Source organism: Monodelphis domestica, chromosome 6 (assembly GCF_027887165.1).
Source record: "Monodelphis domestica isolate mMonDom1 chromosome 6, mMonDom1.pri, whole genome shotgun sequence".
Classification (NCBI taxonomy): domain Eukaryota; kingdom Metazoa; phylum Chordata; class Mammalia; order Didelphimorphia; family Didelphidae; genus Monodelphis; species Monodelphis domestica.
In genome coordinates, this window is record NC_077232.1 from 96,096,948 (window position 1) to 96,112,538 (window position 15,591).

Below are 15,591 nucleotides of genomic sequence, written 5' to 3' on the forward strand. Positions count from 1 at the left end.
AGTATAGATTAAAAACTCAAACTAATTCCTTATTTAAATACCAGAAATCTGGGAGCAATTTGGTTACACAACTCCTTCTTAGCCAAGTTTTGGGACAAAACAATGTGGGGTGGGGAGTGGTGAGGGTTCACAAGCTTATTGGGCAGTGCCTTTTATGTGTGTATGTAGGAATGCATGTATGTAAACCCTTACCTTGTCTTTTTTTTTTTAAACCCTTACCTTCTGTCTAGAAGTCAATACTGTGTATTGGCTCCAAGGCAGAAGAGTGGTAAGGGCTAGGCAATGGGGGTTAAGTGACTTGTCCAGGGTCACACAGCTGGGAAGTGTCTGAGGCCAGATTTTAACCTAGGACCTCCTGTCTCTAAATCCACTGAGCTACCCAGCTGCACCCCCCACCCCCTTACCTTCTGTCTTAAGACTCAATCTTGTGTATTGGTTCTAAGGTAGAAGAGCAATTAAGCACTAGGCAATGGGGGTTAAGTGACTTGCTCAGGGTCACACAGCTAAGAAGTGTCTGAGGTAAAATTTGAGCTGAAGTAAAATTTGTCTCTAGGAATGGCTCTCAATTCACTGAGCAACCCAATTTCCCCCTCAGTGTCTATTCTTAAAATAAATTATATTACCAAAAAAATCCTGTCCTCTTACAATTTTTTTTTTACATAATTTTCATTTGTTTTAAAAACAAAACAAAGCAAAAAAAAAAACAAAACAAAACCTTACCTTCCGTCTTGGGAGTCAATACTGTATATTGGCTCCAAGGCAGAAGAGTGGTAAGGGCTAGGCAATGGGGGTTAAGTGACTTTTCTAGGGTCACACAGCTAGGAAGTATCTGAGGCCATATATGAACCTAGGATCTGCCATCTCTAGGCCTTACTCTAAATCCACTGAGCCACTTAGCTGTCCCTTCATTTGCTTTTTTACAAGCAGTATTGGCATTGTTGACTCATTTCTCTAAAGGTAGAACAAAGGTAAATTTTTGTCTTATTCATTATCAAAATTTTGAAATTAATTTGTTAATCTCACTGAGTAAGTTTTTATTATGCAATTTCTAGTCAAAATATTACTTTCTCTAAAGAATGTAGAATTGATTTTAACAAAATAATATGACAAACAAACAACATAGAATTAAATATCCCAAAAAGAGCAAGGATGCTACAGTGATCTTAATACGAAGAATTATATTTCAATTTACAGGTCAGGAGTTAAAATTTTGATTTATTGCATTCAAGAAAGAAGAGCAATTGCTAAAATTCTTTTCCTTTTGGATGTGTTTAGAAGATACTTTAGTTACATTATAATTTTAAGTATATACTAAAAAAATCAGGAAACAGCAGAAGTAAACTAAGTTTGAAGTAAAAAAACCTAAACATCATGAATATACATAAAGTGGTTTCCTGAGGAAAAAGGCTAATATAAACACATTTTAACATAAAAAGTACCACACTAGTTTCTTTTTCCAAAAGTTGTTTTTAAAAAACAGGGTATTAAAAAGAAGCTTTAAAGGGTTATGACATACCTCATTTGTTCTTGTGGCTTCTTTGGTATCTTCTTCGGAACTTTTCTTTTTAGAACTATCATCAGCATGCCTAAGTGTTAAAATAATGAAGTGAAATGATAAATATTAATGTAGTTTCAAATTGATTTATGGATAAGAATTTCTCAGAATTATTGCAACGAAAAAACTATGATTTAAAAAAATTATTGCTAGCTTGGTTATACCTAAAATAGTGCCTCTGCTTTTGAAGTACTGCTATGAAGGCAAGCATCATGACAAAGCTAAAAAACTTGAAGGACAGAAAAACAACTTCAAGTTTTAGTTCATACTTTAGGCACATCATTTAACTTCTCTAAGATTTTATTTTCTTATCTATATATGGTGACAAATTATGCCTGTCCTAGCTATATCTCAATGAGTTGTTTAAAAAAATAAAATTAAACCAGCCCAATTCTAGCATGGGTGAGGTTAGAAAGCTGAAGTTAAACATACTAGATCAGGAATCAGTATAGGAAAGGGTCTCAGAAGCAGTAAGTCTAACTCACATCTGAACAAGAATCTTCTTTACACCACCATTATTAGCAAGTAGTCATTATGCCTTTTCTGAAGATTTCTTTTGAGGAAGATTTCTTCTATCATATCATACAGAAGTCCATTCTAATTTTGTATTGCTCTAACTTTGGGGAAGATTTTCTTTATACTAAGCTTCAATTTGTCTCTGCAACTTCTACCCATTGTTATAATTTAAAATTCTGCCATCTGAAGCTAAACAGAAGCACTGAATTTGTCTTCTACATGATAGTCCTTTAAATATCTGAATGGCATGCCTAGATGACAGTTTTGTCATCCGTACCAAATACTTAAATCTTTTAACTATGTTCATACAGTCTCATCTCAATGATTTTCATAATCCTGGCTGTACTCCTTTGGATGCTCCTCATCTTAAACAATGTTCTTGAGTGCATGCCCTTTGATCCAGCAATACCAATACTAGGTTTGTACCCAGAGATAAAAAAAGTTTATACAAAAATATTTGTAGCTGTATTCTTTGTAGTGGCAAAAAATTGAAAAATAAGGGGATGTCCCTTGATTGGGGAATGGCTGAACAAATTGTGGTATATGATGGTGACAGAATCCTATTATGCTATAGTGAATGATGAACTGCTTGATTTCTATATGACATGGAAAGACCTCCATGAGTTGATATGAAGTGAAATAAGCAGAACCAGGGGAAGAACATTGTACACAGTAACTGAAACATTATAGGATGATTAAATGTAATATACTTTGTTCTAATAGCAATGCAATGATCCAGGACAATCCTGAGGGACTTATGGGAAAGAATACTTTACACATTGAGAGAAAGAACTGTGGGAGTAGAAACATAGGAAAAAAATATGATTTATCACTTGTTTATATGGGTATAGGATTTGGAGTTTGGGCTGTAAAAGATTATTCTATTATAAAAATGAAAAATATGGCAATAGATCTTGGTGATAATAAATACATAAGCCAGTGGAATTGTTTGTCAGTTCTGGGAGTAGGGAGGGAAAAAACATGAATCATGTAACCACGGAAAAATACCTAAAAATAAATAATTAAACAAACAATGTACTTTGGAACACCTGACAACAGAACACAGAATTTCACAAATATCCTGACCAGACAGAGCAGGACTATCAGCTCTTTAGTCCTGGACACTATGCTGTCTTTCTTGATTCTGTCCATAGTAACATTAAAGTTTTGGTCCTTTATTCCAGACCACCTCACTGACATGCACTTGGAGACTAAGTTTATATATTATTTTCAGACAATCTGACACTGAGCTATGCCTATTCCAACTTATGCTTGTGAAAACTTTTTTTTTTAAATCCATTTATAAGACACCATATTAAATCTCTCCTTGTTAGATACAACTCTAAGTTGTGGTCGGCACTGTTTTTCAACAAATAGCTATTTTCAGCTTTATGGCATCCAAAATAGTATGCATTAATAAGCATGCTATGTTTTTGTTGAAACAATTAAGAAAAATATTGAAAAGCAAAGAATCAAGGAGATACCTGAGGAATTCTACTATAGACTTAAAAATTGTTAAGAAGCAAATAATGACTATTCTTTGGCTATAGCTATTCAGTCAATTCCAAATAAATGCAATTTAAGCAATCTATATTTCTCCGTGTCCATGAGAATTTCATTAGAGACTTTTAAGTGCCCTGAAAAATTTAGAGAAATTATATCTATAACATTCCTTCATCTATGGGTCTAATAATCTTGACTAAAAGAAAATGAAATGAGTTTGAACTGTTCTTGTTAACTCTTTGAGATTACAAGTTTCCTTTCCTATATGACTTACTAAGCATTTCTTCAATACGTTCTAGACTTTTGTCTGGGATTTAAGTCAAACTCACTGGCAAAAATACTTCCTTTCCTTTTTTGAGGATCAGGGCACTTGCCCTCCCCTCCTCCAGTCCCACAGCATATTTATTCATCATGATTTTTCAAAGATTACTAACATTTTCCTTCCATGTCCACTTCAGGACATGGGAGCAAGTACTCTCTTACTATCTCCCTCATTCAAATAAAAAATGGACCAGTCATTTTAACCTGATTGTTCCCTCAAATAATGTAAACTGTAAACCATCAATGCCTGTCCATCCTATGTGACACTTCTTCATGTCCTATAAATTCACCGATGGGTGAATGCACTAGCTGTGGGTCTTCCATTTTCTTCCTATTTATTGTAATCACTTTTGTTCTATACTTTTTATTCCAAACATTATTCTCCTTGGCAGAAAAAAAGTAAATTAAAAGTTATAACCATGTATAGCGTAGGTACTGGCTTTTTGAATACGTTCTATATTCTTTCCATTATTTATTTCTTATGTCTCATGGATGAACATCATCACTCATATTCTTTTCCTATCATGTACTATTTAACCCAAATAGCATCCTTACACTTCTGAGCCTCTATTAATAGGTTAAAAAAAAACAAACAACCAAACCCATTAGCAGTTCTTATAATTTCTCCTCAGCCTCATGGTAAGCATTAGCACTTTTGCAATGACCTTTATAGGGTCATTATATGCATTCATATTCATTTATCTTCCATATTTGTCTTAAAAAAAAAAAAAAGAATATCTCCATTAGGTTGGTTGATGAAGTCACTAGACCACATTGGCCTAGTTAAACAATGCCACTGTGCCTCTTTCCTTACTATCATCTTGGGACCTTTCCATCCTTACTGATTTAAATAACAACATCAACTTGGCAAGTCTTATTTTTAAGTATATTATTTTTAGCCAAATTGCATTTTTATTTTTGTCTGTTAAAAAGGTCATTATCATTTATTTTGGATAATTTTTCTGGCAATAAAATACCACAAAGATCAACATAGTTCTTCAAACAGAATAGCTCAAGAACTTACTATACATTTCTGTATTTTTACTTTGTCTCTAGAATAGGCTATTGTATTAATTACTCAAAAAAGCTAAATTATTTATTTTTAAATAAATCTTTTAAGTGTTAGACTTCCTAATTAAGTGAAGAACAGTAATTAATAAGGACAGAGATTAACTTGATCAGCAAAATATATCAAATAACTAAGTCTAATTCCAAATAAAGCTATTTCCTTACCATTGTTCTAGTTGGGATAAAATGGATATTGTTAACAATGATCAAGAAGTATTATTAAAAGAGAATTGGATTCTTTTTTATTGATTTAAAAACAAAAAAGGGAATACAAGAGTAAAAAGATAAGATTTATGAAAGAAGATTGCAGATTTAACAGGAATACTGAAGAACTTGAAGTGATATGATCTAGGATTAATTCTGGCCCTATAATTAGCCTTATTTATGACTTTTAGCAACTGTTTCTTACAAGATTTTATATATACTGCTTTACAAATGCAATCTGGAGGTATAACTGATACTACTGAAATCTGAGGCCCTTTATCTATAGAAGCATAAATTTAATCTATTATTATCAATAACCATGTATAATGTAGGTGCTGGCTTTTTGAAATAACTATTTTATTGAATAACTAAAAGTAGCCTAGATACTGACAGAATTTGGATCCTATTAGAAGGTAAATATGATACTATAAAGGCAAAACTTTGATGTTCTTTATAAATTTCACTAGCAGAATGCATATGAAAGGGAATCATATTAGTCTATCTTCAAAGGAACATGCTAGAGGATGAAAAGGTATCACAGGAACATATGATAGTTATGAAGCAAAAATTAGTATATTTTACATTAAAAAAAAAATGTACCTTGTATCTTTTTTTCGTTTTTTACTTAGAGCTACTTTTTTTTCTAAAACTTTTCGTTCTTTAAGCACTTCTTTAATTCTGGTAGTTTTCGATTCCAGATTTTTTCCAGATGACTCATCCACTTCCACACTACTTTTGCCTAGGATAAATCAACATAAACTTTAGAAAACAGTTTTTAAAAAGTCAAATATTCCATCAAGGCTGTCTAATAATTTTAGAATTAATAAGGGTTAACAGCAATATCATCATGGTATCTTAAAGAGATGAATAGTCACAGAAGTCATTTAGTAGAGACTGCTATAAAGATCTCAGGCTATATTATAGTTTAGACAACCCAAAACTTTTTGAAGATTTTAATCAATCTTTTACCAGTTTGTCACATTGTTTAAAGCTAAATATTTTAATATTTACAATTTTACAGTCTAACTCAATAAAATTAGACCAAAAAGACAAATAACAGGCACACAGCTAACAGCAATTTTTTGTTTATTTAATAAAATGTTTCTGATTTTCTAAAGTCACATTTCAGCTGCCTATGAGCAAAACTTGATATAGTGAATACTGAGTATCTAGCTTCACTGTATATTCACTGAGTTCTTTTGTAATTATTTTTTAGTATGTTAACTGTAGTACAATAATTTTATAGGATGTTTAAGAAGTACCACTTGAATGAGTTGCCATGGCTAAAGAATCTATCACTTAGTGGCCAATCTGTTGGTGATGAGGAACTTTACACTTAACTGGTTCTTGGACAATGGAAAGAAGTCTGTTGCTAGTCTTATATTTGAAGTCCTTCTAGCCTTAGTAGAAATTTTCATATACTATGTTTGAATTAACATAGCCTTTAAAAACTCCAAGTCATCTCCATACCATTGTAATTCAAAGGATTAGCTTTTTAAAAAGTAGTATGTTTTTATTTTTTATTATTTTTTTATAGATAATTATAGAGACATATATATACACATACCCAACATATACATATATAGATATGATTATTACACACTCATTAGCTCCCACAATAATCAATTTCATTGCTTCATTATAGCTATAATTTGAAAACTAAAAACCAAAGAATTTCTTTCTTTTTCCTTCTATAATTTCTTTACACTACTACTACTACTCTTTTAAGGAAAAAAAAAATCTTTAAAATGAACATCTTTAGTACCTTGACTCTTGGTTTTTGATGATTTTGTTTTTTCTGCAGCTTTCTGCTTACGCTTTTCTTCAAGTCTCTCCCTGTTAACCTGTCTCCTTAAAAGTCTTTCTTCTTTCTCTCTGGCCTAAAATGCAAAGTAGAATGTAGTATTCATAGTCATTCTGCTTACTAATTAAGCAAACCCCACAAACATAGATTAAAAACTATTAAGGGCAGAATTTGATAAGAAATTTGCAGTGGAAAAAAATTATCTTAAGAATATTTTAGTCAATATATAATATCTGTAAAAGTATGCATGTGTCTAAGCATATACTTCAGTGATCTATGGTTTGGGTGTGGATGTTCCCAATTACCAAAGCAGATTGTAATCCTTCCATAGCTTAGCAGATATTATTCAAGAGTTGCTGAGCCTGAAAAAAATTCATTACCCTTGATAAAATAAGGTGATGTGTTTCTCTGTTTTTATACAGGTTAGTTATCAAATGACAAACATATAGTCAGCCTGTCTTTACCTGAAGCCATCCCATCTTGGTAGGGCCTGCCTTTGATAGTACAGCCATTGCCATACTAATGAAATACTACAACAGAGGGTTCTTAACCTGGTGTCTGTAAAGTTGTTTTAAAAATATTTTGATAATTATTTCAATATAATTGATTTTCTTTGTAGTCCTATGTATTTTATGCATTTGAAAACATTATTCTGAGAAGGGGTCTATGAAGGTTTACCAGACTGACAATATTGTCCATGAGATAAAAAAGGTTAAGAATCATTGCATGAAAGGATAAGTGTGTATATGTATATTTGTGTCTATATCTATCATGAGGCCTGCAGCTAATAAGAAATGTAGATCTAGAGGTTTTAAATAATCCTTTAAAGGTATGATTTAATTCAAGAGTAGCAATTTAATAAAACTATTTTATTAAGTATTAAATTAAGAAAAAAAACTAACTTAGCACAATCCCTATGGGAAGTGAGCATATCATAAAATCTATTGTTTAAATAAAGTCACGTACAAAAGTCACTTTTCATAATTGTCACAAAACCATTTTGTCATGGTGATTCTTAAAATAAATATTATGCACAACTAAAGATCTCCAAGAAAACAGAACTAAAAAAATAAGCCACAGGCCATCCTACAGTCTGAGACTTTTAGGATGTTCTGGGACTCCAAAATTTCCGGGGATGCTTTGTTTTGGAAGGTAAGTACTAAGCAAAATAGATAAATTTAATGCTTTGTGAACCTTAGAGGACCTTCCAGAGGGAGGCTCCTTGGTATATGGGTAATTCTGGCTAAACAATTTTACCAAGAGACTATTGAGGAAGGCATAGTAAGTAGCCTCTGTTAGCATGATGGCATACTACAAAAGGGTCTGTTAATTTGGTGAAGGGTTAATGCAAAATATTATGAGAGATATTCAGGCTTTACCAAATTCACTTTACATTGACTCAACTGAATTCGAACATGTAATTCCCTATCATCTCTTTTTCCCTCAGGAGATGCAGATGGTACTAAAAATTTGCAAAGAAAAACAGCTCTGAAAGCTTAAAGCAATGTTGCTAAACACAGAATCAAAAATCTATATTAAAAAAAAAAACACAGGATATGGATTAAAATAGAAATCATTTTATATAACATAAATGACAATAATGTCATAATATTTTGCTACAGTGCTTTTTGCTTTCCAAAACGTTTTCATGTTGTTTTATGTTGTTTGGGTCTCATAATCCAGTGAAGCAGGACAGATATCAACAAACATGAAACCATATGTGTAGGATATTCTGCTAAGTTGTTGGGCATCACTATCTTTATTCTACAGATGAGGAATCTGAATCTCAGAAGTGACTTGTTGTTTTTCTTTTTAGTGTCTCAAAAATCTTACACAGTGCCTTGAACAAATAATGGGAAATTATCAAGATATGGTACAAATCCAGCCTCTCCCATAAAGCTTTTCCTTATCATTAGAGCCTGAAGTGATTTCTCCAACTTTGGGACTCCTCTATCAACTCTTATTCATACATTCATTTGGAAAATAATCCTGTTCTGCCTTATGCAATCTCATTTATGGTCCTGAAATATTTTTCAAATCTGGTGTCACTGAACTTTTCATATATTTGTTTCATTTCCATCTTACTAGATCTTAAACAGTTTTGAGGACAATGGCTACCTCATATTCTTTCTGAATATCTATATACCACTTGGTAGTTCATACAATTCTTTTTAAAAAAACCCTTACCTTCTGTCTTAGAACCAATACTGTCTGATCTCCTGTCTCTAGTCCTGGCTCCCAATCCATTGAACCACCCAGCTCCCTGCCATAAAATATTTTCATCCCAAACTTACTGATTAGATGGTAAATTTATAAACTCCAGAGAAAGGAGATTCAGACACAGAGTAAAATTTAATGTCTCTCTCATGGTTTCCTGCTTATTAGTAAGTACCACAGCTTGGGCTCTCATTCAGGTCCTTTCTCTTTACTCTTCTTCCCACACTTTGTTCCCATTTTCCGATTTTAGTTACTAGAGTCAGTCTATGAAGATGAATGATGATTGGAGACTTACCACAGACTGCCGACGCTGTTCAACAGTCAGTTCATCGTCTGAATCACTGTAATATTTGGAGTACAGATAAGGTCTGTGCACATAAGTATGCCGGGCAGTTTTTGCTTTTCCTTCCCCAGATTCACTAACTTGAGGCTTTGCTTTATTTTTAATCTCTCTTTCTTCATCTAGAACAAAGTGAATAAAAAGAGGAAAGCATTTGTAAGTTAACAGAAAAATCAATAGAGTAGTGACTAATGGTCACAATTGAATTCTAGATGATCCAAGTGCTTTTTAGATATCCCTCAATAGCAAAAACAGCATGCAGAATTTCACAGATTACTTCCTTTACTACAAGACATGACTTGTTAATCTCTTGACAATCAATAATTCACATGTGGTGGTAAATTGCCTCTTCCCTCCACCTCCTTAAGTTCTACTTTGTGCTATAGTGATCTGTGAACATATCTGACCCCTCACCCCCAATTTGGCTATAATTTTCTTGAAAACAGCTGGGAAATGTCTTCCTCATCTCCATGCTTCCTAGGGTGCTAGAGCAGTACCTCTACTAGAGAAGGCATTAAAAAAAGTTTGTCAAATGAAGGAATGGCTTCACATGAGCAAAACATTTGTGACAATCTAATCCTTTCCATGTTGGTCTAAAACCAAAGTATAACATGAAATTTAACTAATGATAAAAAAGTTACACTATATATATATATGGAGAAGACTAATGTTCTTCTACATGGTATGGTTAAGAGTGAGGAAAGAGACCATTTTTGTAAATAAGTTATTTATTCCCTACTGCTTGGTAATCAAAAAAGCCTTTATTTCCAATTGAGACCAGGTTCCAATGACCAGAGGCCATTTTGAAAAACAAACAAACAAACAAAAAAACCCTGAAATTGCATATAAAGAATGTATCATATAATAGAATATTATTGTATATAAGGAATGACAAATCTAAAAATAAAATCCAGAGAAACACAGCAACTCTTTTATGAAGTGATAAAAGTATGGTCAAAAAAACCCTATGCAAAATGTAAAAATAAACTGAAAACTCATGAAACTCTAGACAAATATAATGGTAAATTCAAGTACAATACTATCAAATGTTAAGATATTTCCTTCTTGTTTAACAATTGATTAATTTGGGAAGATAACGTGTCCTAAAGAAGCTTGTTTGTGGGTTTATTAAGAAGTATCTGTTATGTCAAAAGATATTTAAATTAAAAACATTTAAAAAATCATTAGCTAAACACCTATTAACAGACTATAAATGTACTTTTACAGGATGACCAGCTTTCTTTTCATTCAGTCCTTCAAAGGACCCACATAGGAGAGAAGTTATATACGCCTGATATATTTTTGTGTATGTGAATGATTTTTAAAAACTCTTATCTTCCATCTTAGAATTAATGTATTGGTTCCAAGGCAGAAGAGCAGTAAGAGTTAGGCAATGGGGGTTAAGTGATTTGCCCAGTCATACATCTAGGAAATATCTGAGGTCACATTTGAATCCAGAGCCTTTCATCTCCAGGCTTGGTGGTTTATCCATTGAGCCACCTATCTGCCTCATGGATGACTTCTTAATAGTCAGAAAATGCAAAGGTTTAGAAGAATGAAAGGGGACTTTGTGAAGGTCTACATAAACAAACTTTCAGCATAAACATTTTCCTTTTTTCCTATTTCCCTGTTCACTCTTCTTTACCTACATTGACTCCCATTTTATTTCAACTCTCACTTTCTTATCTGTCTTTTTAACTATTTCCCTTGAATTACTTTTTTCCCCTAGGTCTCATACAAAGCAGAGGACATTATAAAAAGGTGATACCAACTTATGAATAGCATTTAAGATTCAGAAGCATGTTCTATAAAAATCATAACTAGAATTCAATTTTATGAACATGGAAACACTAAAATTAAGTCTGTAAATTACCAAAAATAATATGTATAAAATACATAAAAATACACATATTGTATGTGGCAAAGGCTTACCATCAGATGTAATCTCTCCTTCTTCAGTGCTGTCAGAAACTATAGCATCTTCTTCACTTTCTTCTTCAAAGGATGAAAGATCACTGGTATGGACAGAGCTAACTGTAATATCTGTAAGTCCATCCATATCTGAATCTATCAAAGAACAATCTTTAAAAGCAGACAAAAATAAACACAGGAAATTTTGGCATTAGGACATTCTCAAAAACCATTTGTACATAAAAAAATTTTTAATCCACATACTTTGAAACTATAATCACAGAAATTTGGCTTTTTAAGTTAAAAATGTTCCTATCATTGAAAAGGAAAGTAAAATCAATATAGCCGTTTGCTCCAAAATTTAAATGACATATAGATCAACTTACAAAAGACAATAAAATTTTAACTGAAAATGTAACTAAAAAATGGAATTAAATATGTAATAGCGTGAGAATATGTTCTATTACATATTACATAGCTATATATAGGGAGTTGCTTTGAATTAATGAATGCATTTGAATAAACAGATACTGGCTTACCTTACTAATTGTAAATATGCACATTAGTACATAAAAGAAAGCTAAAAATTTATACTGTATTATATAAAAGAAAACTAAAAATTTATACTGTATTAGTTGGAGAGAAAAGGGACTAGTTTTTTTGTGCTTATATATCTCAGTGTCTTCCACAAATCTGAATTAATTGAAAAGCAAAGCAATTACTACATACTTTGGACAGAATTTTTATACCTTCTTTTGTTCCATCAAATACTTTAAGTTTATTACTGTTCCTTTCTAAGGGTGGCTGCTTTACACATTCTACTTCTTTTACTTGCTTTTCATCCTTTATTTTTTGTATATCTTCATTCCTCTTAGAATGGTCATATTTCTTATCAGGCTTTTCTTTCTTTTCTTTCTTTCTTTCACTCTTTTCATTGCCATCTGGTTTCTTTTCCCCTTTCTCTATTAGCTTAGTTTTTTGGTCACTGCTTTCCTGTAGGACATCTTTGTTTGGTAGAATCAAACTATTATTGTCCTTCATGGGATTTTTTATTTCTTCAATTGGACTAGGGAGATCATTTACATCTTCCAATTTTGAGACTGTTTCAAGTCCTTCAATGAATGGGTCAGGTAGGCATTTGTCTTTATCTACTATGTCTTCTATATTTCTCTCTCGCTCGGGGCCAGCATCCATACTTGGCTGAGATGGGAGTCTTTTTGATGTTCTTTCACTGCCCTTGGAATTTATGGTTTCTGTTGATGCTCTGGCAGCATTTGCTTCTTGATTAAGAGAACTTATAGTTTCCAAAATGGACAAAGCATCATTAGCTACATTAGCACTGGATCCAGCAACAGGGGCACCTTAAAGAAAAGGAAAAGTGTAATAAAGAATTTAAATGTAGAAAATACCAGTTCTACTTAGTTTTGTGAATTGTAGAATGATTTATAAATGGCAGCTATCACTATCTACAAAACAGTATTATCTATAACTTGGCACATGCCAGACTCGTAAACTGAATTTTGACTGTGGTATCTAGAGTTCTTTAGAGGAAAGGTTCCTTCTAATTCAAATTGATATGGCCTCAGAAGTCTTAAACTCATCTACTGGCCTAGAAACTGGCTCTCATGATGACAGTTAACATAAACAAATTTATTTTTGCTACTCCTGGGTCCTTACTGCCCAACACAGTGATAAACAGATAAGTCAATTATCCCAGGACCAGAAGACACAAGGATCACTCACTCCTTTCCAAAGAATTAGAACAGATAAGCTTATAACAGAGGAATAAAAGGTCTAGTCAGCGATAAAAGGTTCGGTGAACAAATAGATTTGGGGTTTGGCTTTCTTAGAAGTTCAGTTTCATTAAAAAGGCTTTTATAGCCAGGCCTAGAGATGGGTTCAAATCTGACCTCAGACACTTCCCAGCTGTGTGACCCTGGGCAAGTCACTTAACCCCCACTTGCCTAGCCCTTACCACTCTTCTGCCTTAGAACCAATACACAGTATTAATTCCAAGATGTATCAACCCATCCAAGAGTAGCTAATTAAAAAGAGAATCAGTAAGACTCTGGGGGCTCTTGATTTTATAAGCAGCTTTGCTGAGTGATAACTATAGGAAGAGGCCTATTTATGAAGTCATTTAGACACATCTTCTGTACTGACATTGCATTTCAAGAGCTCGGGGTTGTAGATAGCTCATTGTAATCTGAAAAGCAAGACAAGAAGCACAGAGGACCATTATTGAAAGACTCCCTAATTTACAGTATTGTTAAACAAGCTTAGAAATTTGGATAATAATGAAAATAAATACAACTTAATACAAGTGTCTAAATATAAATTTCTGTTGAACACTTTGCTCATAAACAACACTTTTCATCATTTGGTACTTAGAGAAACCTGGCTTTCTCATGAAGACAATTGATCTCTTGCCACCCTATATAGTGTTGTCTCCTGTTTACACTTGGCCACAGGGGTCAGGAATTAATATATTTCTTGCTACTTAAAGCCTCTTTCTGCCTGCTCTCTGACATCATAACTTGGCAACTCTTCCTATTTTGAAGTTCACTCAGAAGCTATATCACCCTGTCCAAATTGTCTTTCATGTATAGAATGCTTCACCACCATACCTCTTGGCTTCTTTTAAAACCCAGAAAAAAAATTCTACCTTCAACAGGAAGCCTTTTGTGATCCTTCTTAAATTCTATTACCTTCCCCCCATTGATTATCTATCCTGTATATAGCTTGTTTGTATTTCGTTTTTGCCATAACACCTATTTTTCTTTTTTTTTAAACCCATGCCTTCTATTCTAGAATGGATATTAAGTATTAGTACCAAGGCAGAAGAATGGTAAGGGTTAGGCAATTGGGGTTGTGACTTGCCCAGGGTCACATAGCTAGGAAGTATCTCAATCCAGATTTGAACCCAGGACCTCCTGTTTCTTTATCCAATGAGCTAGTTAGATGCCCCTGGGGAAACTGTCTTTTGCCTTTCCTTATATCTCTAGACCAAAGAATACTGTACATGGTAAGTTTTTAATAAATGTTTATTGATCAGCTACCTCTTATTCACGAATATCCCTTTCTTCCTCAATGAGAATGGCATTTGGCTCAGCTCGTTTTCTCAGCAAATTCCTAGCAAAGGCTGTTTACTTATAGTTGCTTCTACTTTCTTTTCTTCCATTCATTCCAAAGTTACCAAAGATCCTTAATTGTGAAGTATGAGTCTTTTTTTAGTGTCTATCTTTACTGACCTCTCTCTAGCAATCTTATCATCAACCATCCTCTTCTTGGATACTCTTTCCTCTCTATCTTAAATGACAGGGCTTGCTCTCATTTCTCCCCCTCTTCTCCTTTTCAGTCTCCTTTACTGGCTTACTAACCATATCATAGCTCTCACTTTGGGGTATACTTCGGGTATACTTCAAGCTCTGTCCTCTCCTTTACACTGTGTCTTGGTGACCTCATCAGCTCCTATTAGTAAATTACCATCTCTCTAAAGATAACTGAAACTGGCATATGCAGTCCTAGTCTTTGAGCTCCATTCTTCTATCATCAATTTTTTATTCCAAACTGAAGTTCCCAGAGACATCCCAGACTCAGCATGTCTAAAAGAAGGTCTTCCCCTGCCAAGGTTTCCATGCTTCAGAACTTTCCTATTTCTAGTGAAGATTCTGTTACCATTTCAGTTTCTCAGGTTTGCCCCCAGCCCCGGGGATTATCCTCACTCTCTTTTACCCCACATATCCAAGTCATTGTCCTATCCGTGCGTGTGCCTGTTCTCACTACCTCTTTTATAACTATACTGGGTCACCTCCTTGGTCTGAAGGGTCACATCACCTATCACTTCAGACTACTACAAAAGCTTCCTATTTGGTCTCCATGTCTTAAATCTCCCCACTCCAGTTCAATTTCTAAATGACTGCTAAAGTGATTCTCCTTAAATCTAGGGGATCACATCCTTCCCTACTCTATAAAATGACAATGGCCTCTAGAATCTCTCTCTTCCCTGGTTTGGCTTTTTAAAAACCTTCACAGTCTGGTCCCAAGGTACTTTTCCAGTCCCTTTACACACCATTTCACCTTGCACTTTCATCAAACTGGCGTTTCTGCTGTCCTCACACAAGACAATATTCCATTTCCTTTCACAGTGAC

The 15,591-nt window shown here is 33.5% G+C and overlaps 1 protein-coding gene across 4 annotated transcripts in view; it reads right to left on the reverse strand.

The window, feature by feature from the left end:
• The window catches only part of BOD1L1 (biorientation of chromosomes in cell division 1 like 1), an 80,705-nt gene that overhangs the window by 51,876 nt on the left and 13,238 nt on the right, over positions 1–15,591 (reverse strand). For all 4 annotated transcript variants that reach the window (XM_056802433.1, XM_007496718.3, XM_056802432.1 and 1 more), the window contains exons 4-9: positions 12,189–12,800; positions 11,461–11,610; positions 9,484–9,650; positions 6,933–7,047; positions 5,768–5,906; positions 1,517–1,586 (exon numbers count right to left, since the gene is read on the reverse strand). In XM_056802433.1, the coding sequence (XP_056658411.1) occupies positions 1,517–1,586; positions 5,768–5,906; positions 6,933–7,047; positions 9,484–9,650; positions 11,461–11,610; positions 12,189–12,800 (1,253 nt within the window). The remainder of the gene's footprint in view (positions 1–1,516; positions 1,587–5,767; positions 5,907–6,932; positions 7,048–9,483; positions 9,651–11,460; positions 11,611–12,188; positions 12,801–15,591) is intronic.